General features: G+C 40.7%; 1 protein-coding gene across 1 annotated transcript in view; it reads right to left on the reverse strand.

Moving 5' to 3' along the window:
* Positions 1 to 5,431: 5,431 nt before the first annotated feature.
* Positions 5,432 to 19,033, reverse strand: part of tgs1 (trimethylguanosine synthase 1) — a 35,808-nt gene continuing 22,206 nt past the window's right edge. Inside the window, exons 9-15 of the mRNA XM_017439937.3 lie at positions 18,325 to 18,475; positions 14,482 to 14,830; positions 14,210 to 14,368; positions 12,824 to 12,970; positions 11,565 to 11,781; positions 8,901 to 8,979; positions 5,432 to 5,670 (exon numbers count right to left, since the gene is read on the reverse strand). Of these exons, the coding sequence (XP_017295426.1) occupies positions 5,557 to 5,670; positions 8,901 to 8,979; positions 11,565 to 11,781; positions 12,824 to 12,970; positions 14,210 to 14,368; positions 14,482 to 14,830; positions 18,325 to 18,475 (1,216 nt within the window). The 3' untranslated portion in view covers positions 5,432 to 5,556. The remainder of the gene's footprint in view (positions 5,671 to 8,900; positions 8,980 to 11,564; positions 11,782 to 12,823; positions 12,971 to 14,209; positions 14,369 to 14,481; positions 14,831 to 18,324; positions 18,476 to 19,033) is intronic.

A 19,033-nucleotide genomic window follows, 5' to 3' on the forward strand; every position in this document is an offset into this window, starting at 1 on the left:
ATTTATTAGCCTGAGTGAGTGTCTCACCAATAACAGTGTTTAGAGTTCGTTGATCCCAGCGCTGGAGAAAACCAAGGACGAACCAACAAGCCAGCCCTCTTCTCTCTTAAAGCCTAAGCGAGGTTTGAGGCTGGAGCCTTGCGTCCAGGTCGGTACCATACACTGCGCTCGCCGACGTCCTCGGATGTCCAGTCGAGGGATCCGGGTCACGGCACCAAACTGTTGGTGAAACAATATAGGTTCTTGGGAGGATTTAAACACTTTGTAGTTTGCTCTAGCCATTTTGGTGCCTCCCACCCTTTGCGCTCATACACCACCATAAACATAAATCAAACACATTGACACAAAACAAGCAAATACTAAAAACATGTATGGCTGGTAAAGTGTCTCTGTGGTCCCCTGAGGGCAATATTTTGCTTTGCCAAAGACAGAATGATGGCCACAAACTAATTAAGGCTTCATGCCACCTCCTACTTTCAGCCTCTATTGCTGCCCTTTCCGAATCTTAAGAAACTGTTCATTTTGATGACTAGTTTGTGTGATGATTGCCACTACTGAGCTTTGTGAAAGCTTTTTACAGATTGATTTGATTCTGTGAACCCATTTGAAAGTAGTTTTTTTCTGTCCTTTGGGATTTTGATTTGATACACAATCAGAGAAAGTTTATCAGTAATCACATAAGGTCCTGTTCATCATGGCATGAGTTTGCGGGCAAGTTTTCTGGTCTCAGCTTTTGTCTGTCTGGTTTTTGGAGTGGAAACATAGTACCAGACTCTGTCCCATAATTGAAGTTCATCGTGTGAAGCTTTCTGAATGTAGTATGTGTACAAGATTGTGTGCGTCTAAGATGCGCTGATACTAAATATCCCATCAATTGAATCTTCCTCGGTCAGAAGGAAGATTCAATTGATGGGATATTTAGTATCAGCGCATCTTAGACGCACACAATCTTGTACAAGTGGTCCTTCGAGCCGGATACCATTGGTTGAATCAGCATGGCAACATCACAAGACAATACTGCTCAGGAAAAAGGTCACAAGCCTAGTTCCCGTCCACGCAGGAGCAGGAAGCCTCCGGGACATCTGGCGGATTATGAGCATGACCTACCTGATCCAGAGGAGTCAGAGTCATCAGCAAGCAGCAGCTCAGAAGAACCTGATACAGGAAAAAAGCATAAATGGGGAAAGATGGAAGCAGCATGGGGCAGAGTTTTAGAAACGATGAATGAGATGCAAGTCACTATGAAGGAAACCAGTGGTGCATTAACCAAGCGTGCAGAGCAACTGGAGCGAACATGTAAGTCATGCAGCCCTCTCCTGCCACACAGCCACGCACAACAATATGGTAGAGCAGAATTCCTTCCTGCATTCCTATCAAAGTCTAGCAGTGTGGACATGACACCAGCAAGACAGGACAACAGAACACCTGTGAACTTACTAAGATTAGTAAAACCTGCTGCATCCTCACCACCTATGAATGTAAGTCCCACCTCAGAGACAGCACCATGGTCAGCTCCACTGTCTTCAAACTCCTACAACCAGCCAGTTCCATCGACACTGGAATCTCATACAGTTTTACAGCCAGATGTGCTTGCAGTACCTCAGCATATGTTCCAGCCGCGTTCCAGGCGTGACGCAGGGTTGCCACAAGCGGTGTATGGTCCTCATGGTGCACTGTCCAAGAGGAGATGGCAACACAGTCAGATTGTCAGTGACCATTTTTGGAAACGCTTCATCCAGAACTACCTTCCAGGGCTTCAGTTACAACAGAAATGGAGGAAGTCTATTATTAACACTGCCGTGGGACAAGTTGTGATGATTGTTGATTCCAATCTTCCCAGAGGACTGTGGCCTGTCGGGACCATCTTCAAGGTTCTCACTGGAACGGATGGCGTGGTTCGAGCTGCTGAAGTGAAAGTCAAGGACAGTATCTATATTCGCCCGGTAACCAAACTGGTGGAGCTTCCTGCAGTGCCTGAAGATTTGGATTCTTCATCGGACTAGTGGACTTTTGTATGATTGTGTTTGTTAGCAAATACAGAGGCGGCTGTTAAAAGTCTGCCCAATTACTACTACATTACCCATAATGCCTTGGTTGTGTTTTGTAGTTCCAATTCACACGTAGCTGAATAACCACACACACCTACGAACACACCAGCATACACATGCACCTACAGAGTACCTCCCTTCACCTAATATAAACCCATCTTCTACCTCTGCCTCATCAACGTCTGTAACCTCACCTCCCATGGACCCGCTTCCTGTTCTGCAATAAACCTCCTGATCTGAACCTGCGAGTGTGCCAACTTCCTTCTGACCAAGGAAGATTCAATTGATGGGATATTTAGTATCAGCGCATCTTAGACGCACACAATCTTGTACAGTATGCTTTGCATCTTTCAGCTGTTTTCTCCAGATATTTCTGGGCAAAGGTGACAGTAGCTCGCAGATGTTTGTTTAAGTATGTCATGTACTGGTGTGCCATATATGTAGTCACTACATTGGCTTCACCTTAACAGTAAAGCAGATGCAGTGGAGGAGCCATCTATTTACCAGTCATTATCTCGAATTGAGATACCAACATCAGAATGAGGGGCAGTTTGATGGCCAACTCTTACCTCTGGTTGATTTGGTGATGGGTCCCACCAAATCAATTTGTAGATCTAACCATAGAAAGGAGAATCCTCTGGTACCAAATGAGGCAACTGTCCGGCCAATGAAAGGTCATGGGAAAAAATCATCATCATGCTTCTGTTGACGTTGGACTATGAATGCAAGTGAAGTGGTTGTGTCAGACACATGCACTACAGTGCATACATTATCATGATTTTATTTAGAGTATTTTAGCTACTATTTTGACTGTTTTAACTCATGTTTAGATATGTTTAGTTTCATGATTTCATTTAGATTATCCTATATTTCTTCTTGTGGACATCGGGGGCAGTTCCTCTGGATTGGCAGACCGGGGTGGTGGTCCCCTTATTCAAAAAGGTGGACCGGAGGGTGTGTTCCAACTACAGAGGGATCACACTCTTAAATCTCCCTGGTAAGGTCTATTCGGAGGGTTCTGGAGAGGAGTGTCCGTCGGATTGTTGAACCTCAGATTCAGGAAGAGCAGTGTGGTTTTCTTCCTCGTCGTGGAACACTGGACCAGCTCTATACCCTCAGCGGGGTCCTAGAGGGTGCATGGGAGTTCACCCAACCAGTCTACATGTGTTTTGTGGACTTGGAGAAGGCGTTCGACCGTGTCCCTCGAGGAATCCTGTGGGGGTTGCTCTGGGAGTATGGGGTACCAGGCCCTTTGATATGGGCTGTTAGGCCCCTATATGACCGGTGTCAGAGCTTGGTCCACATTGCCAGCAGTAAATCGGACTCGGTTCCAGTGGGAGTTGGACTCCGCCAAGGTTGCCCTTTGTCACCGATTCTGTTCATAACGTTTATGGACAGAATTTCTAGCCGCAGCCAAGGTGTTGAGGGGATCCGTTTTGGTGACCTTAGGATCGCATCTCTGCTTTTTGCAGATGATGTGGTCCTATTGGCTCCATCGGGCCGTGATCTACAGCTTTCACTGGAGCGGTTCACAGCCGAGTGTGAAATGGCCGGGATGAGGATCAGTGCCTCCAAATCCGAGGCCATGATCTTGAGCCGGAAAAGGGTAGAGTGCCTTCTCTGGGTCGGGGATGATGTCCTGCCCCAAGTGGAGGAGTTTAAGTATCTCTGGGTCTTGTTCATGAATGAGGGAAAAATGGAGTCGGAGCTCGACAGGCGGATTGGTGCAGCGTCTGCAGTGAAGAGGGCGCTGCACCGGTCTGTCGTGGTGAAGAGAGAGCTGAGTCAAAAAGCGAAGTTCTCGATTTACCGGTCGATCTACGTTCCTACCCTCATCTATGGTCACGAGCTTTGGGTAGTGACCGAAAGAACGAGATCACAAATGCAAGCGACTGTAATGAGCTTTCTCTGCAGGGTGTCTGGTCTCTCCCTTAGAGATAGGGTGAGAAGCTCGGCCATCCGGGAGGGACTCAGAGTAGAGCCGTTGCTTCTCCACATCAAGAGGAGCCAATTGAGGTGGCTCGGGTATTTGACTAGGATGCCTCCTGGACGCCTCCCTGGTGAGGTGTTCTGGGCACGTCCCACCGGGAGGAGGCCCAGAGGAAGACCCAGGACACGCTGGAGGGACTATGTTTCTCGGCTGGCCTGGGAACGCCTTGGGATTCCCCCGGAGGAGATGGCCCAAGTGGCTGGGGAGAGGGAAGTCTGGGTCTCCCTGCTTAGGCTGCTACCCCCACGACTCGACCCCGGATAAGCGGAAGAGGATGGATGGATATCCTATATTTCATTTAGATTATACATGATTGATCTGTATTTGATTATGTTCCTATGATGTTTGCTGTATTTGATTATGTATGTACCGGATTGTTGTTTACTTGATTCTGTTGTTGTTTCTGTGTTGTAAAGCACTTTGGATCGCCTTGCTGCTTAAAAGTGCTATATAAATAAATTTCACTTCACTTCACTACAGTGCCCCTTGACTAAATGAAGCGACAAAAACTTTGCAGAGTCTGCAACTCTGTTTTGTTGTTAAGGTCAAACTTAAGTGGTTAGTTTACAACAGGTTCAGACAGATATGGTAAATGGACTGTACTTATATAGTGCCTTTCTAGCCAGTCAGGCCACTCAAAGTGCTTTAGAACACAATCTGTGCCCTCATTTACCCATCCACACACACACCTTCATACAGCACTGAATGCTATTTTGGTTGTGAAAGATCAGGTGCAGTAGTGGTTTGTGGTCAAGTGACCACACAAAAGGCAGGAATGAAAGATTCTGGAACACTCTCAGGCAGCCATGAGGGGTCAAATGATCTTGATATACCATGCTCTTTTCTTGGCTAATGAATCTACAAGATCATTTAATTTTTTGTCTTGTCTTAGTATGCAAATGACCTCCAACCTTTGTCCAAGCATATTGACAGCATATTGTCACCAAGTTGTCATATGCCATAAAAAGTTGTTTGACAGTTTTTTTGTTTGCAGTTAGGAAACTATTTTGTGACAGGAGAGACTAAAATGGGCAAAGAATCAAATTACAAATGTTACGCTCTGAATGAGTTGCAAAGTTATAAGGATGCCTGCATTTTCTGCATATTGTGATGTTTGCAGCCCCAACTGGAAACTTTGAAGTTTGTGTGGGGTTGCATGTAACCAGACAATGGCAACACCTGCACTGAGCTTGGTTGGGATGAACAGCCATCAATGTAAGCAGTGATTACATCTTTGCAGATGTCCATGTCTTCTCATTGACTATCCCAGCCCTGAGGGTGTGACAAACAAATAATGTATTTTTTGTTGTTGTTGTTAAAAAACAGAGCCTCGTTTTGTAGGAAAAAAAACCCTACAATCTGTCAAACAGACATAATCCTCAATAACTCAAGATGACTTAGTAAAAAGATTTATTTGCTTAGAGGTACAATAAAAAAAGATAAAACAATCATTGTTAAATAATAACCACATGTATTATACATGTGGATTAGATAAAACAATACTAATGTACCCCCTTTCTAGAGGTCGGGGATGATCAAGTTCCCAAAGTAAGCAGTCACAGTCTTCAGCTTGTTGTTTAAAAGATTCTGTTCCACCTCAACCTTCCCTCCTGGACCTGCCAGAGACACCACCTGGAACAAAGTGGACATGGACAAAATTAATTAGTTGGTTAGCAAAATATATCTCATGGACCAATAGACAGGTTTTGATTAAACATAATCATTGAGTGTCCCTTTCAGGAAAAAATGTTTCATATTTTGGACCGAGAAGACAGATGGTTTGAGAGGGGAGTAAAAGAAGCCATCTATGTCAAAAGGGAGAAACCAACATTAAACAGAGGAGGAGGTCTCAGATTCCAGCTTTCAAAAACATATAATGGAGCTTTAGGCCTGATCCCCAGTCAGTTTCACTCCAATCAACACCTGCACTCATGTGACCAGAGCGGCCCATCAGTGAGTCAGACAAACAAGGACCCTAACGAGCCTCTATTGTTAGGAGAATGAGAACAATTTGCAAGCAATCCAGCTTACATCACATCTCAGCTTTAAAAGCTCAACTCCACACTCTTTATTTCTGAATTGAGAAAGCTCCTCGGATGGGAAGAGAAACGTCTTCAACTACAGAATAGAAGTCCAGTTGTTTTTGTTTTTTAACCTTTTTTGAATAATCATTGAATGTACATCTACAACTGTTTAAGTTTTGGTATTTATTTAACAAGTACCATCTTAGAATAGAATAGAAAAAACATATAGACTAAATACTTTATTAATCTTTGGAGTGACATTCAACATTGTTAGAGCCATCCTAATCTTGTTAAACTACTAGACATTGAAATACATTAAACCTTAAAACATGCATCAAAAGGCTATAACTATATATATATATATATATATATATATTTTTTTTTTTTTTTCCATGTATTGACCTAAATGTTGGTATGGTAGTAGCTGAGACTGATCCCCAACACGTACTATGAGCACTAACTGATTGTGCAAAATGTTTGTTTTAAATATTTATAATATAATAAAAAGTTAGTCAACACTCTGTTATCAAAATGTCTTCAAAATGCCAGAGGTTTTCCTGAATAACATTTTAAAGCTACTAATTTTGAAGCATCCAATTTGAAATGAAGAAAACCTGCTATAAATTGACATCATGTTCTTTTTCATCCCAAAGACAACCTTAAAACAAACCACCACCAAAAACCAAGCTCACACAGAGCTTCTGTCAGTTGTCCAATACTTCACTCCCTTCATTAAGAGTTTCAGCTATAATCATTTCAGATGATTTTTCCCAGTCAAACAGTTTTGCATAACACTACACCACACTCCTTGACACAATTACTAATCGCACTGATAAGGTAGAATCAAACAAGACATGCAATATTGGAAAGTGCTTCTTTTTAAAAAATGAATCCTACCTTATTATCCTTATTCTAAAGAGAAGCTCACTCCGACAACTTTTCTGGGATCCAAAAATGTTAATAACCACCTCGTTAAAGCTCAGTTAGCTACACTTGCTGTTAGCCAGTCCTATCACTGAAACCAGGTCACAGGAAAACTTTGAATATCCTTGGGTCTATCTGCTCCCAACCTCTTCACTTCCGGTTTGTCCCCCAAAGACATTAAGGAAAACGAGTGAGAAATTAAATAATTCACCTCGTTTATCTTTATCTTGCTCGCCATCGCACTTATCTCAGTCCACAATAAACCACGCCGACGTACAATCGCTCTCGAGGCACGTTATTGTAAGTCCACCCTCATTGGTTAAAGCCTGAGGCTTTGGGTTGACCCTGGGCTGAACTAAATTAGCCCAAATGAGCAGCAAACCAAGGGGGGCGGGACAAGACAGCTGTCAATCATTCTGTACCACACAAGACAAGGGGCTGAACGGGGCTGTTAAAAGTTATTCCTTTGGAAAGACTCTGGGATTTTCTCAGGACTGTTTGGCACCAGTTTTGTTGTAAATTTCACAAAATATGATACAATATTTTTAATTTGTGTTTATTAGTTATTTTAACATTTATATTGTAAACACCAGGGAGGGCTTAGCCCTACTAGCCCACTGATACCAGCTGTCCCTGTATATAACAGTTAGCACACTTTATTTATCCTATGAAAAACTGCAGAATCTCTGACAGTTTAGGTTACATGGTTTGATTTTGTCAAACTTTTTCTTTGAGACACAATATGCTACACCTACTTTATTTGAGCGTTATGAGCTCCTAGGTCTGACCTCAAGTCAATGTCTTAAACTCTGTGCTAAATTTCATATAGATCTGATTTGCCATTTTTGAATGAACAATTTCTTGAGATTATACTGCCTCCTATGGCTTAGTGTTTGTCAATTTTGGTCCAGTACTTCAGAATTAGCTTCCCCAACAGCAGTTTAATTTTCATCCTTTCAGCTAATGCAGTTTTCAAGACAGCCAAATACATTTTTTGCTTGCTAGCAATAAATATTTGTGCAGAGATAACTTAGATATTTTTAAAGGTAGTTACTTGTTTTTGACAACCTTTACTCAGCCAGGTATCTAGAATAACTGTGGTGAATTTTATGGCAATCAACCTTTCAGCCTCAGAGAAAAGGTCAAAAGTAGGTTTTGCAATTTTCACAAATAATCTTTTTATGGGGAAATGGGTGTGGCCTACATCATCTGATTCAGTACAGTGCATGAAACACAGACATAAAAGACATAATTGTGAAACCTATGGTTTAGAAATGACAGGACAAAATGCAAAAAACCCAATGACAGTGCCCCCTATAGGTGGACATCTGATTATTTTTGTGATTCACATATGCAAGCACTACTTACCACCATGTAAATATAATCTCATCTCTGACTTATTTTCAGAGAAAAATAAAAATAATAAAAAACAGAACAGTTTTAATGCTCTACTGGATGCATAGAAACACTGCTGTTTTCACAAGAAAATGTATATCCAATAATTACTTCATAAGAATTTAATTAAAATTCATCCAGTGGTTCATGAAATATAAAAACAAATCTGACACAATCACTTGGTGCTTGTAGTGTGTTGGAGATGTCTTTCAATTACTGACACACTGAAATATTGTTCAATATTTGTAAAATTGACTGAGATAGCCATGTTTGTGTTTAATAAGGTTGCTTAAAAGTGGCAGCCATTTTTTATGAGGTTGAGTTAAAAAATGAACGAGTTGTAAATGTACAACCAATAATTACTTTATGAAAGCTTTATTAAAATATGTCCAGTGGTTCACAAGATAATTTAAACAAACAAATAAATGGACAAACACATTATCAGCTTTTCACTTCAGGTGATAAATATTCTGTAGATTATTGATATTCAGAACACAAAAATATAACAAGTATACAAACCTGGTCCACATCAGCGTTGCGAGGCAGGAAGTACACTATATTGTCTGAAATCTGTTTGGCTTGGTTGAAAATCTTAAATGTGTCAATGATTAAGGATGAAAACATCAGTTTTAACTTAGATTTGGATTTCAGTCATTGAAAATTTTGTAATTTGAATTTTTTGGCATAAATGCAACATTCAGATTATGGGTTCATCTAAATCAGTGTTTCTCAACCTTTTTTGGGCCAGCGCCCTCCTATCCATTATCCAGGCATCTTACCCCCTTTTGTTTTTTTTTGTTTCTTGCCTGTTTACATAAATAAATCCTTTTTATTAATGGATTTATAACATATAATACCTGATCTTGGGTATGGCCCGTCAGAACATCTCTGTGGGTCATTCTCAACCATGAACTGTCTCAATGAGTCAATGAGTCCCCCACTTCCTGTGGTGAAGGCCATTCAGATGGATCTTCTGAGTAAGACCTTGCCCCAACCCTCTCCTCTGCACCTCTCTGTTCCTCTTCCTCTTCATCATCATCTGCACCTCTCTGTTCCACATTCTCCTCTGTGGTGACTGACTCGCCATGTCTGCCTGCACTAATTTTCCCGAAAGGACTAGTTAAATTATTCCTAAATGATATCATCACTGGTCTCCTCTATAGCATGTTGGAGGTTCAATTCCTGGCAGGAGTCACATGTTGAAGTGTCCCTGGGCAAGACAACCCCTCACTGCCTCTGATGCGCGCCCCATCGGTGTATGAATGGATTTTAAAACACTGATTAGTCTTCATAGAATGATTTATTCAGATTAGCTTTGTGGAGATTCAGTGTTGTATGAATGTGTGTGTTTAGGTAAATGAGGGCACAGATTGTGTTGTAAAGCGCTTTGAGTAGCCTGACTAGAAAGGTGCTATATAAGTACAGTCCATTTACCATTTATCCTCACAGCTGACATGAACTTTGTGTTAAGGAGGTTTTAAAAATACAGCAGTCAAACCACATATAAAAAACATGGAATTTTAATTTTAAATTATATCCTTGAAGGATATCAGTTAGTGATCGGACGCTGCATCTGATCAGACTTATCAGATACATCCTAACAGCTCTGTAGTGTTATATCCCAGAGCAGAGAAGACCTTTAAACTCCCAAGTTCTATAATTTATCTGCTTTACTATTTACCATCAAGTTAAACAAATGATTACTGACTGAACAACAAAATAACCACAAACAAGTACCTTTATCTTTTTGTCATGATATTGTAAATACTGATCAGTACACAGCTGTAACTTCTCATTTTACTAGGAGCTTTAGCTAACCTGAATATTTCCAAGCCTCCTCTTGATGCTCTGACAGAACTTACCTGCTGTCTTTCAACCACTTTGAAAAGCCTTTTTTCATCCCTACAACATCTTTATCCTTCTTTCTCTTCCATTTTCTGACTCTTCATCTTTAGCTCCCTGTCATCAGATGACAACACGATTCAAATGAAAACAATCGAGCTCACTGAAGGAGCGGAGGGGCGCCTAGTCAGTGACGTGCCTGTTATTGATCATGTCGTTTATACATGCACAAAAAGCTGTTAAATACAGAAAATGCCAACTAGAAATAATTTTTTTCGTCATTGCTTTGGTACCCCTTGTACCACGCGCCCCTATGTGCCGCATATACTGCATACCCACTTTTTGCGCCACTGCAGGGTAATATCCAGGTCTAAAAAACCCCACTAATGATCTATACTAATCTTTAAAACCTGGTCTAAATGGGCCCGTTTTGATTTCAAAAGTGTACTCCAGCAGATTAAATTTACCACATTGTGGCGGAGTACAAAGTGGGCTGAGGCGGTAATGACGTAGGCAGAAATGGGCAACAAAATAATCAGCGGCTGTACAAACAAAAGTAGGACTTTCAAAGCTGCCCATCATGCTAGTCACTTGCTCAGAAACACTCAGAGCTGAGTGAGACCAATAGAAACGATTCCTATTTTCTTACTTTTTTTTTCCACAATTTTGCCTTTTAAACAAAGCTGTTGTGTGATCTGTCCGTGCTTGGACTATGTCATGAGGATGACTCTCAGCTACTACCACAACAAATTTTAGCTCAGTTTCTATAAAACTGACTGAATTATCCCCATTTTCATGTTTGCTACAGTCAATTAGCTGTGGCAGATTGACTCCAAAAGCCTATCAGTNACGCTGTTCTGCAGTCATGTCAACAAAGCATCTTGTCCAGAAAGGAATTAATGTGCGTCTGGATGCTGGACGCTTTCAGGGAAAGTCTGAAAACAGAATATTGCTCTTGTAAATGTTTAACCACTGCGATAACAATGCGCTCACGGTGTATCCTTCAGAGAAATTAACCCATGTAGGAGAAAAAAATAATTCCAAGGGTAATATCACTAAAGATTTTCAGTGACCCCTGAATATTGCTGCCAGCACACTCTGTCATTTTCTCAATGCCCCCCCCCCCCGTTGAGAAACACTAATCTAAATTAAACCAGCAAAAAGTATTCTTCATTTGAGATTATTATTATTTGAACGTTAGGCCTTTTGTTTCAGGAAAATATTTTCTTTAAATATGTCTTCAGGATTTCAGAAAAACTCAAATCAATCTGCTTCAAATAGAAAAGTAAGTAATTACGAAAAATAGTTTATTAAATTTAGATAATATATGCAAAAGGATATCCATCTGGTTCCATCATGGTTCTGATGTCAAACACTTTAGCAGACAGGTAGTCTGGTCCTCCCCACGGAGGGGACAGAAAGACCACATCACCACGGAGACTGGGAGCCAGCTGCAGGAAGTCCCCCTGCAGGAAGTCGATTCGGTCAGCCACGTTGTACACGGCAGCGTTGTGCCGAGCCATGTCCAGCCGCACTGAGTCAATGTCAACACCCAGCACTGGAATCAGACGGAACCAAACGGGAAACAACAGAGAGTAAAGACTTCTATATCCACTCAGCAGCCAATCCAAGATAAAAGAATAATTCTGTTTAATTTTCAGATCAGCTCAGTGTTTGACAAGTTTGGTATCATATTTAACAATTAATATATTGTGTTTCTGTTGCAATGTAAAAAATAACTTAGTTCACAGAAATTATCCCACAATATTTGTCAAACTAACTGTACTATAGTCATTACTGTGGGTCCTAATATCGCTTAGGTGTGGAGGCCATCCTAAATTGGTTTGACTCCAAAAGTTAATCAGTTGTAGATGTACATCCAATGATTACTTTATGAGAGTTTCACTAAAAATTTAGTGGTTCATGAGATATTTTGCTAATAATACGCTGATCCTCTGCATCAAAAGGAGTCAGCTGAGGTGGTTTGGGTATCTAATTAAGGTTCTTCCTGCATGCCTCCCTCTGGAAGTTTTACAGGCATGTCCAACTGGGAGGAGACCCTGAGGTAGTCCCTGAGGTAGAACTAGAACTCTCTGGAGGGATTATAGATCCTCTCTGGCCTGGGAATGTCTTGGGATCATCAAGATGACCTGGAGAGTGAGGTCTGGTTTTCCTCCTAAACCTGGTGCTTCAGCAAACTCTGCTTGCTCTATTTAAGACAGTTATTCTTCATCAGCCTTTTCTGTTCATTGAAGTAATGAATGATACAAAGGTTTGCTGTAGTTGAGAAACAAGCATCTGCAGCTCAAACACAAGTATGTGATCTGTTGTTACTGTTTAAGTGTCTGCCACACTTGGAGTTGAGGTTAGATTAGAGGTGAGACTATGACATCATAAGTTTCAAAAGGTTGTGTTTAGGCTGTCCACATACAAATGCAGGAGTGATATTTCAAGGTTTTCTCACTCTAGAACTCATTTTAGAAAAATAACCTTTAGGGGTTCTTAAAACACTGTTCCCATGTGGATGCAATTCTTACATATTCATAAAAATCTGTTCCTTGGTGGCCAGAGCCTTAATGACACACACTCATTTGGCTCACCTCTCTTTCCAGTGAGGGCAAACTGGATGGCATTTCCTCCCACACCACAGAAGGCATCTATTACCAGCTGAGAGCCAGAGAAGCTCTGCTCCACCCTGAGGGCAATGTGCTCAGCAATCCTTTCTGGTGTCACAGAGAACCACCCCTCTGAAACACATTGTGAGGGTAACAAACATGGGTGTTTTGACATATATTAAGCCAAGAGATCATTTCACATTCAGGAACCACATTTAGAGGGCTTTTTTGTTTTTTCTATAAAAATAAAACTTTAAGACCATGTACTGTAGCTTCTTCACCCTCCTCCTGAGTGGAGTTGTTATCTGAAAGGCTGCAGTCTGAAGTCAGCTTTTAAGGACAGATTGTTTGTTTGTGAGTAGTGCTGGGCGATATAACAATACATATTGTGGGGACGATAGAAAAGTGTCTATCGTGATATTTTGTCTTCTATTGTCTCTGTCGTTTCTATCATAATTGTATCAATGATTCATGTAAATATTTCATAACGTAGGCTACGACAAATGCATTAGTGTTGTCACTTTGCATACATTCAGTTTATATAAGTGATAAATAAGAATAAAAAATAACTATTTTGCAAAGAACCTCCGTTTTGCGACATGACGCTGCTTTATGTTATTTGACTCGCGTGTGGGTTTGCGACATGCTTTACGGCACTCATGAGCGCTGAAAGATGGAGATGGATGGTGTATCGAACACAGGTTCGCAACAACAGGAAACAGCTACGCAGGCAGCCAAAGAAGAACTTTTACCAAAACAAAGGGGTACGTCTGTGATTTGGTTGCAGTTTGGATTCAAGAAATCCGACACAGAGCAGAAAATGGCTATTTGCAAGCTCTGCTACAAGACTATTTCCTCATCCGACACCAACACAACAAACCTCTTCTACCATTTAAAGAAGAGCCGCGAAAAAGAATACACGACAGTCCAAAAAGTGCAAGGTCAAGCATGTTGTAAAAGACCCAAGGAAAGTTACAAAAAGAAAAATCCTAGCCAGCCAAAGATAATGGTAAAGATAAAATTGAGTTTATTTTGATAATTCAGTTTAAATGTCTGTATAATTTTGAAAAAAAATGTGAAGGCTACTGCAGCTTTACCTCAGCCTCATCTGTTGTCATTTCAGACATATAATGCTGTACTAAAATGCAACAGTTGTCATTTGTGAAAGTTCAGGTAAACTTTGATATAAAGTTTGAAAAAAGTAATCACTGGGATTATTTTTTTATATTTTTCAGAGAATAACTGAAAACGTACTTAATTGTGGTATATTGTGATATATATCATTATCGTGATATAAAATAGTCCATATCGTGATATATGATTTTTTCCATATCGCCCAGCACTATTTGTAAGTATGGTATGCAAACTAACCTCTGTCCAACCTGATGCCTTCATCAAACCGAGAGAAGAGTCTGTAGCGCTGAGCCCAGTATTTAGCTAGTTCAGGATCAGCTGCCATCTCTGCAGGGACCTGATGCTTCTTTCTTTGCTTCTTCTTCTTTGGTTTCTTCTTGTGCCTCCAACTGAGCTCTACACAGGCATACACAAAATCCATATTACACTACACAAATGCTCGCCACAGCAGCCTTATTGTTTACAAACAACTACAAATGACATCACAATAATTTCAGCTCCACTGTTACCTTCACATGTTTCTGACAGAAGGTCTGGAGTTTGTAGAAATGGATGCTCCTCTCGCTCTCTCTCCCTCTCATCTTCCACAGACCCTGTGGTGAACGTGATAGCAGCGTTGTGTGAACTGCCCTCCTCTGTTGTTCCGTCTAAACTGGATTCAGAAGAAGAACTTTCTTCATCCACAGGCTCCTTATTTTGAGTCTTAACCCTCTTCATTGCCTTGTTCCCCCTCTTCTCTTTTTCTTCCATCGTCAGGTATTGGGGTTTATCCTCAGGTATGTTTCCTTCTCCCCCCTCACACTGGTCAAACTGACTCATCTGTTCTCTCCTCTGCACGTTCTCAAGGAAATTCTGCACCTGGAAAACAAACAATAAAGGTTATATTAACCCCTTATACTTACTATAAACAGAAAAAAGGTATTTTACTATACTATTTTACTATGCTACGTTTTTATTTCTGACTTACAGAAAATGGGGGCGCAAACTTATTTTGTTACGAACGAAAACTTTCAATTTATTTAAAGGCATAACATTACCTGAGGAATGCATGCCCCCCTCTGCTTTTTAAATCATAGTTTTAGACTAAGATAATCTTTTGTTGAAAAATGACAGTAATAGATATTTTGATAAAACCTTGAAAACAACATTATCTATCCATCCCTCCATTTATTTTCTTTACCTGCTTTTTCCTTCCGGGTCAAAGGGAGCTGGTGCCTATTTCTAGAGGTCATTGTGCGAGAGACGGGGGGACACCATGGAGAGGTCCAAGTCCATCACACAGCCACAGAGACAAACAAGACAAACAACCTTTCACACTCTCACTCACACCTAGGGACAATTTAGAGTTGCCAATTAACATAACATGCATGTTTGTAGTCTGAGGGAGGAAACCAGAGTACCTGGAGAAAGCCCAAGTGTGCACAGGGAGAACATGTAAACTCCACAAAATAACATTATGCACAATCTATTATAATCTATTAGCACTTGGAGTATGTGTTGTGTACAAGTGTCAGCTACTACCTCACCAAATTTTAAACCATTATCTGTAAAATTAACTGAGTTATAGCTATTTTTCTAAGGCTGATTAACTGGGGTGGGTTGCCTCCAAATACAAACAAGTCCTAGTTGTCCACCCAGTGATTACTTTCTGAGAGTTTCATTGAAATTTGTCCAGTGGTTCATGAGATATTTTGCTAACAGACAAACAATGTTGATTAACAGTTCATGCCAAGAATAACATGTCAAATAATATGGTGATCTCAAAGTATGTGCTGTGAATGTTGCTTAGCTCCTAAAACACAAAATTTCAGCTTAACAAAAACTGAAGATGAAGGAGTCAATGTCTTTAGAAGCTTCTTAAACATATTCATGATCACTGATGTTTATGGAACAGGTCAGTGGTCATTCGTGTATGACGGCTGTTGTTCTTCAGCATGGGGATGATGGTGAATCTCTTGAAGCATGTGGGGATCACGGACTGTGCTAAGGATTTGTTAAAAATGGTGGTCAACAGGTCCGTTACATTGTAATAGACTAACTGTCTGGCAGCTATAGCTGGCAACTTTGTTATTGGCATCCTTGTAGTTCATGATGGTGCACAGTTCATGCCAAACACTGAGTTTCTTCTGTGAAAATGACCAACTCATGACAATGGCGGCACAAAACATGGCCCATTTGAAATCAGTGTTGCCTACCACCTTCAGAATACTAAAAAAAGCTATGCCATAGGTGGAAGTTGAAAAATGGGGCCCTGTCAGACATTCTCAGAACACCCTCACTAGATGCTTAAGCACACCCCATCTGTCAGAACCCTCCCCTGTCACATTACATATTGTCACAAATTTGAAGATACGACTACAAAAATGGATCATTGACCTGCAACCCAGAGTGTCCCAGGGTTAAATGCTATGAACATGCCTGTGTTTGATCATGGGGTTTGTTTTGAACTAACCATCACTAACTCAAAGTTCCACAACAAAACACTACTCTAGTTTAGAATGGGCAGGCCATTCTTCACAAACTCATCATTGTCATCACTGTCATTATTGGGGAAGACCCGCACTAAGACTATAGAGTCCCCAGATAAGAACCTTCCAGCATTCCAACCAAGGACTCCAAGAAGGTAGGTAAATATGCACAAAAACTATTAGAACCCTTTCCCTCCCCTGAAGGCATAGGGGAAACCCCTCCTCCAAGGATAAAGCCTATGCTGCGGATTGGGGTGAGCTCAACTATATCTAACTAGCACATCTTCTTTCTCAAACAAGCTTGAGCTCTGTCCGCACAAGTGAAGAGACATTTCATGTGCCTAAAGCCAGTCCAAGCGGCCAGGAATTGAACCACCAAGGTCTCCACCTGCAACTCTGATTATCACCCAATCCACGATGCATCGTTCCTTTATGGCAGGGGTCCCCAACTTTTTTAGCTTCATGGACCAGTTCACTATCGGACAGTATTTTCACAGACCGGCCTTTAAAGGTCTGGCGGATAAATATAACAAAATAAAATGATACAACCGGCATGAAGACGGGGGTGTTTTTTAAAACATAATAAACTTAAATCCAACGTGTACTCGCAACTTTGTAAGTTGCGTCCTGGTATTGCGTTGTCAACATGAATAACAGCCTCTCCTCCCCTTAATGTCCTCTGGTAAATATGGCAATGCTTAAACATACCCTTTAAAATAAGATACACCACAAATACAAAGTGCAGAAAGCATACAACTCACCATAACGCTGAATCAGTGGGAGCCCTGTGCCTATTTTTCAGTAATGAGACAGTCCCATCAAGGGCTTCCAGAGACATTTCTTTTTTACTCATTTTGCTGCTTGTGGGTTTGTTTTTAGCGGTAATATATCACATGACCGAGATAAGCGTTTTGACATGCATCAAGAGTGAGTCATAGACGGATGTAGTGGAGAGAATCCGGTCATTTCTCAAAATAAATGTCGTTCAGCCTCAGAAAAAAAAAAAAAAAAAACAGAAATAGTGTAAGTTAATTATTTTTTCTGTGTGGCCTGGTACCAAATAACCCACGGACCAGTACTGGTCCGCGGCCCGGGGGTTGGGGACCTCTGCTTTATGGTATCTTTTGATCTTTTGTAGGTGGTAGGTCCACAAGAGGGTGATCCCATGTGGTTTGTTTGGGCTGTGCACAACCAGACCCAATGGATAAAGACCCAGCCATCAGGCACTCATCAGCATGCCATTTACCCTGGTCTAGCTGCAGGACGCAGTCCTGGTATCCCTATTTTGGGTGAAGTGTCTGAGTTCCCTATTCTCATTATCATCATAAGGGTTACTGAATCATTCCTAGTCTAACCTCTCACATAGTTTCTAATTAACCTAATTCAAGTTTTTTTTTCCTTATACCTAAAAAAAAATGTATTTAAGTCCTGTACTGAGACTTTCTATCTAAGGTGCCTGTGGAAATATTACTGTCTCAGTGAGAGACAATAGCAGTGTTGTTTTCCATTTCTCTTAGAGGTAGTTTTCCACTATAAAAGCGTCCGCATCTATAGTTCTTGAGATTCATCTCCAACTTCAAGTTAAGCTGCTCTCAAAACCTAAAAACATTTATTTTCTTTGGCAAGTTCTGATTATTCAAAATGAAGGAACAAAAACAGAATAAGACAGAATATTAAAAGAAAAAGAAAATGTCAATCCTTAAATTCATCAGAAAGAACTGAACGAGTGACACAAAAGTGATCACCACTTGGTTAAACAAAAATTATTCACCAGGCACATCAGCATCTTCCTTTTGTCACAGCAATAGACCTAAAATCAAACCTTTAAGCTCTTAGTCCCAGTCTTACAGTCGGTATAAACTTGTACAAAATTTAAAGGAGTACCTTGTAAAGGGAGGTGCTGGTCTGAGGCAGTATAACGTCTCCACCATTATCTGACATCTTCTTATGTTTATTGAAGACTGCTTTGTTAGTGCACTGCTTCTTCTGATACTTTGGACCTTTAGAGCCTTTAAAGCTCAAGACAGTGTCGAACCTGAGAAAATAAAACAGAAAAACTTCAGCTTTAAAGCAACCGTTCTAACAAATCACGCACATTACAAAATATACACTGTTATTGTGAATGTGGCCAACAGAATATTTGGTCTACCAGCTTAAGTGAACGAAACCACATCTGCAGTTAAGAAAGAGGAATAATGTTTAGCTGGTTAGGTAGAGGTGTTCATTGAGTATACAGTCAGAAGAATGTAGTTTCAGCTAAAACAACCAAACCAGGCTTTAAAATAAAATAAAGTCCAACCTCTAACAGTTCTGAAGTAAAAGTTATCTATCAAAGGAAGCCATCAGTTTGCATTGAATCTCCACATCTTCACAGTCTCCCATCTCCGATTATTGTGTGAATGCTTTTAAGCATTCACACCATTGCTTTCCTGTTTCTCTTTATTATTCTTTCCCTATTCCGTACGTTTTTCGGCACCTATCTCCTTCCACAATTTTTCAGCTATTTCAACCGTTCATATATCAAAACGTTCAGCTCATTACCGCCATTCCAGCTATGACTTTTGGTATTGGTGCAATTTCGGCTGTTTCAGAA

Source organism: Kryptolebias marmoratus, linkage group LG20 (genome assembly GCF_001649575.2).
Source record: "Kryptolebias marmoratus isolate JLee-2015 linkage group LG20, ASM164957v2, whole genome shotgun sequence".
Taxonomy (NCBI): domain Eukaryota; kingdom Metazoa; phylum Chordata; class Actinopteri; order Cyprinodontiformes; family Rivulidae; genus Kryptolebias; species Kryptolebias marmoratus.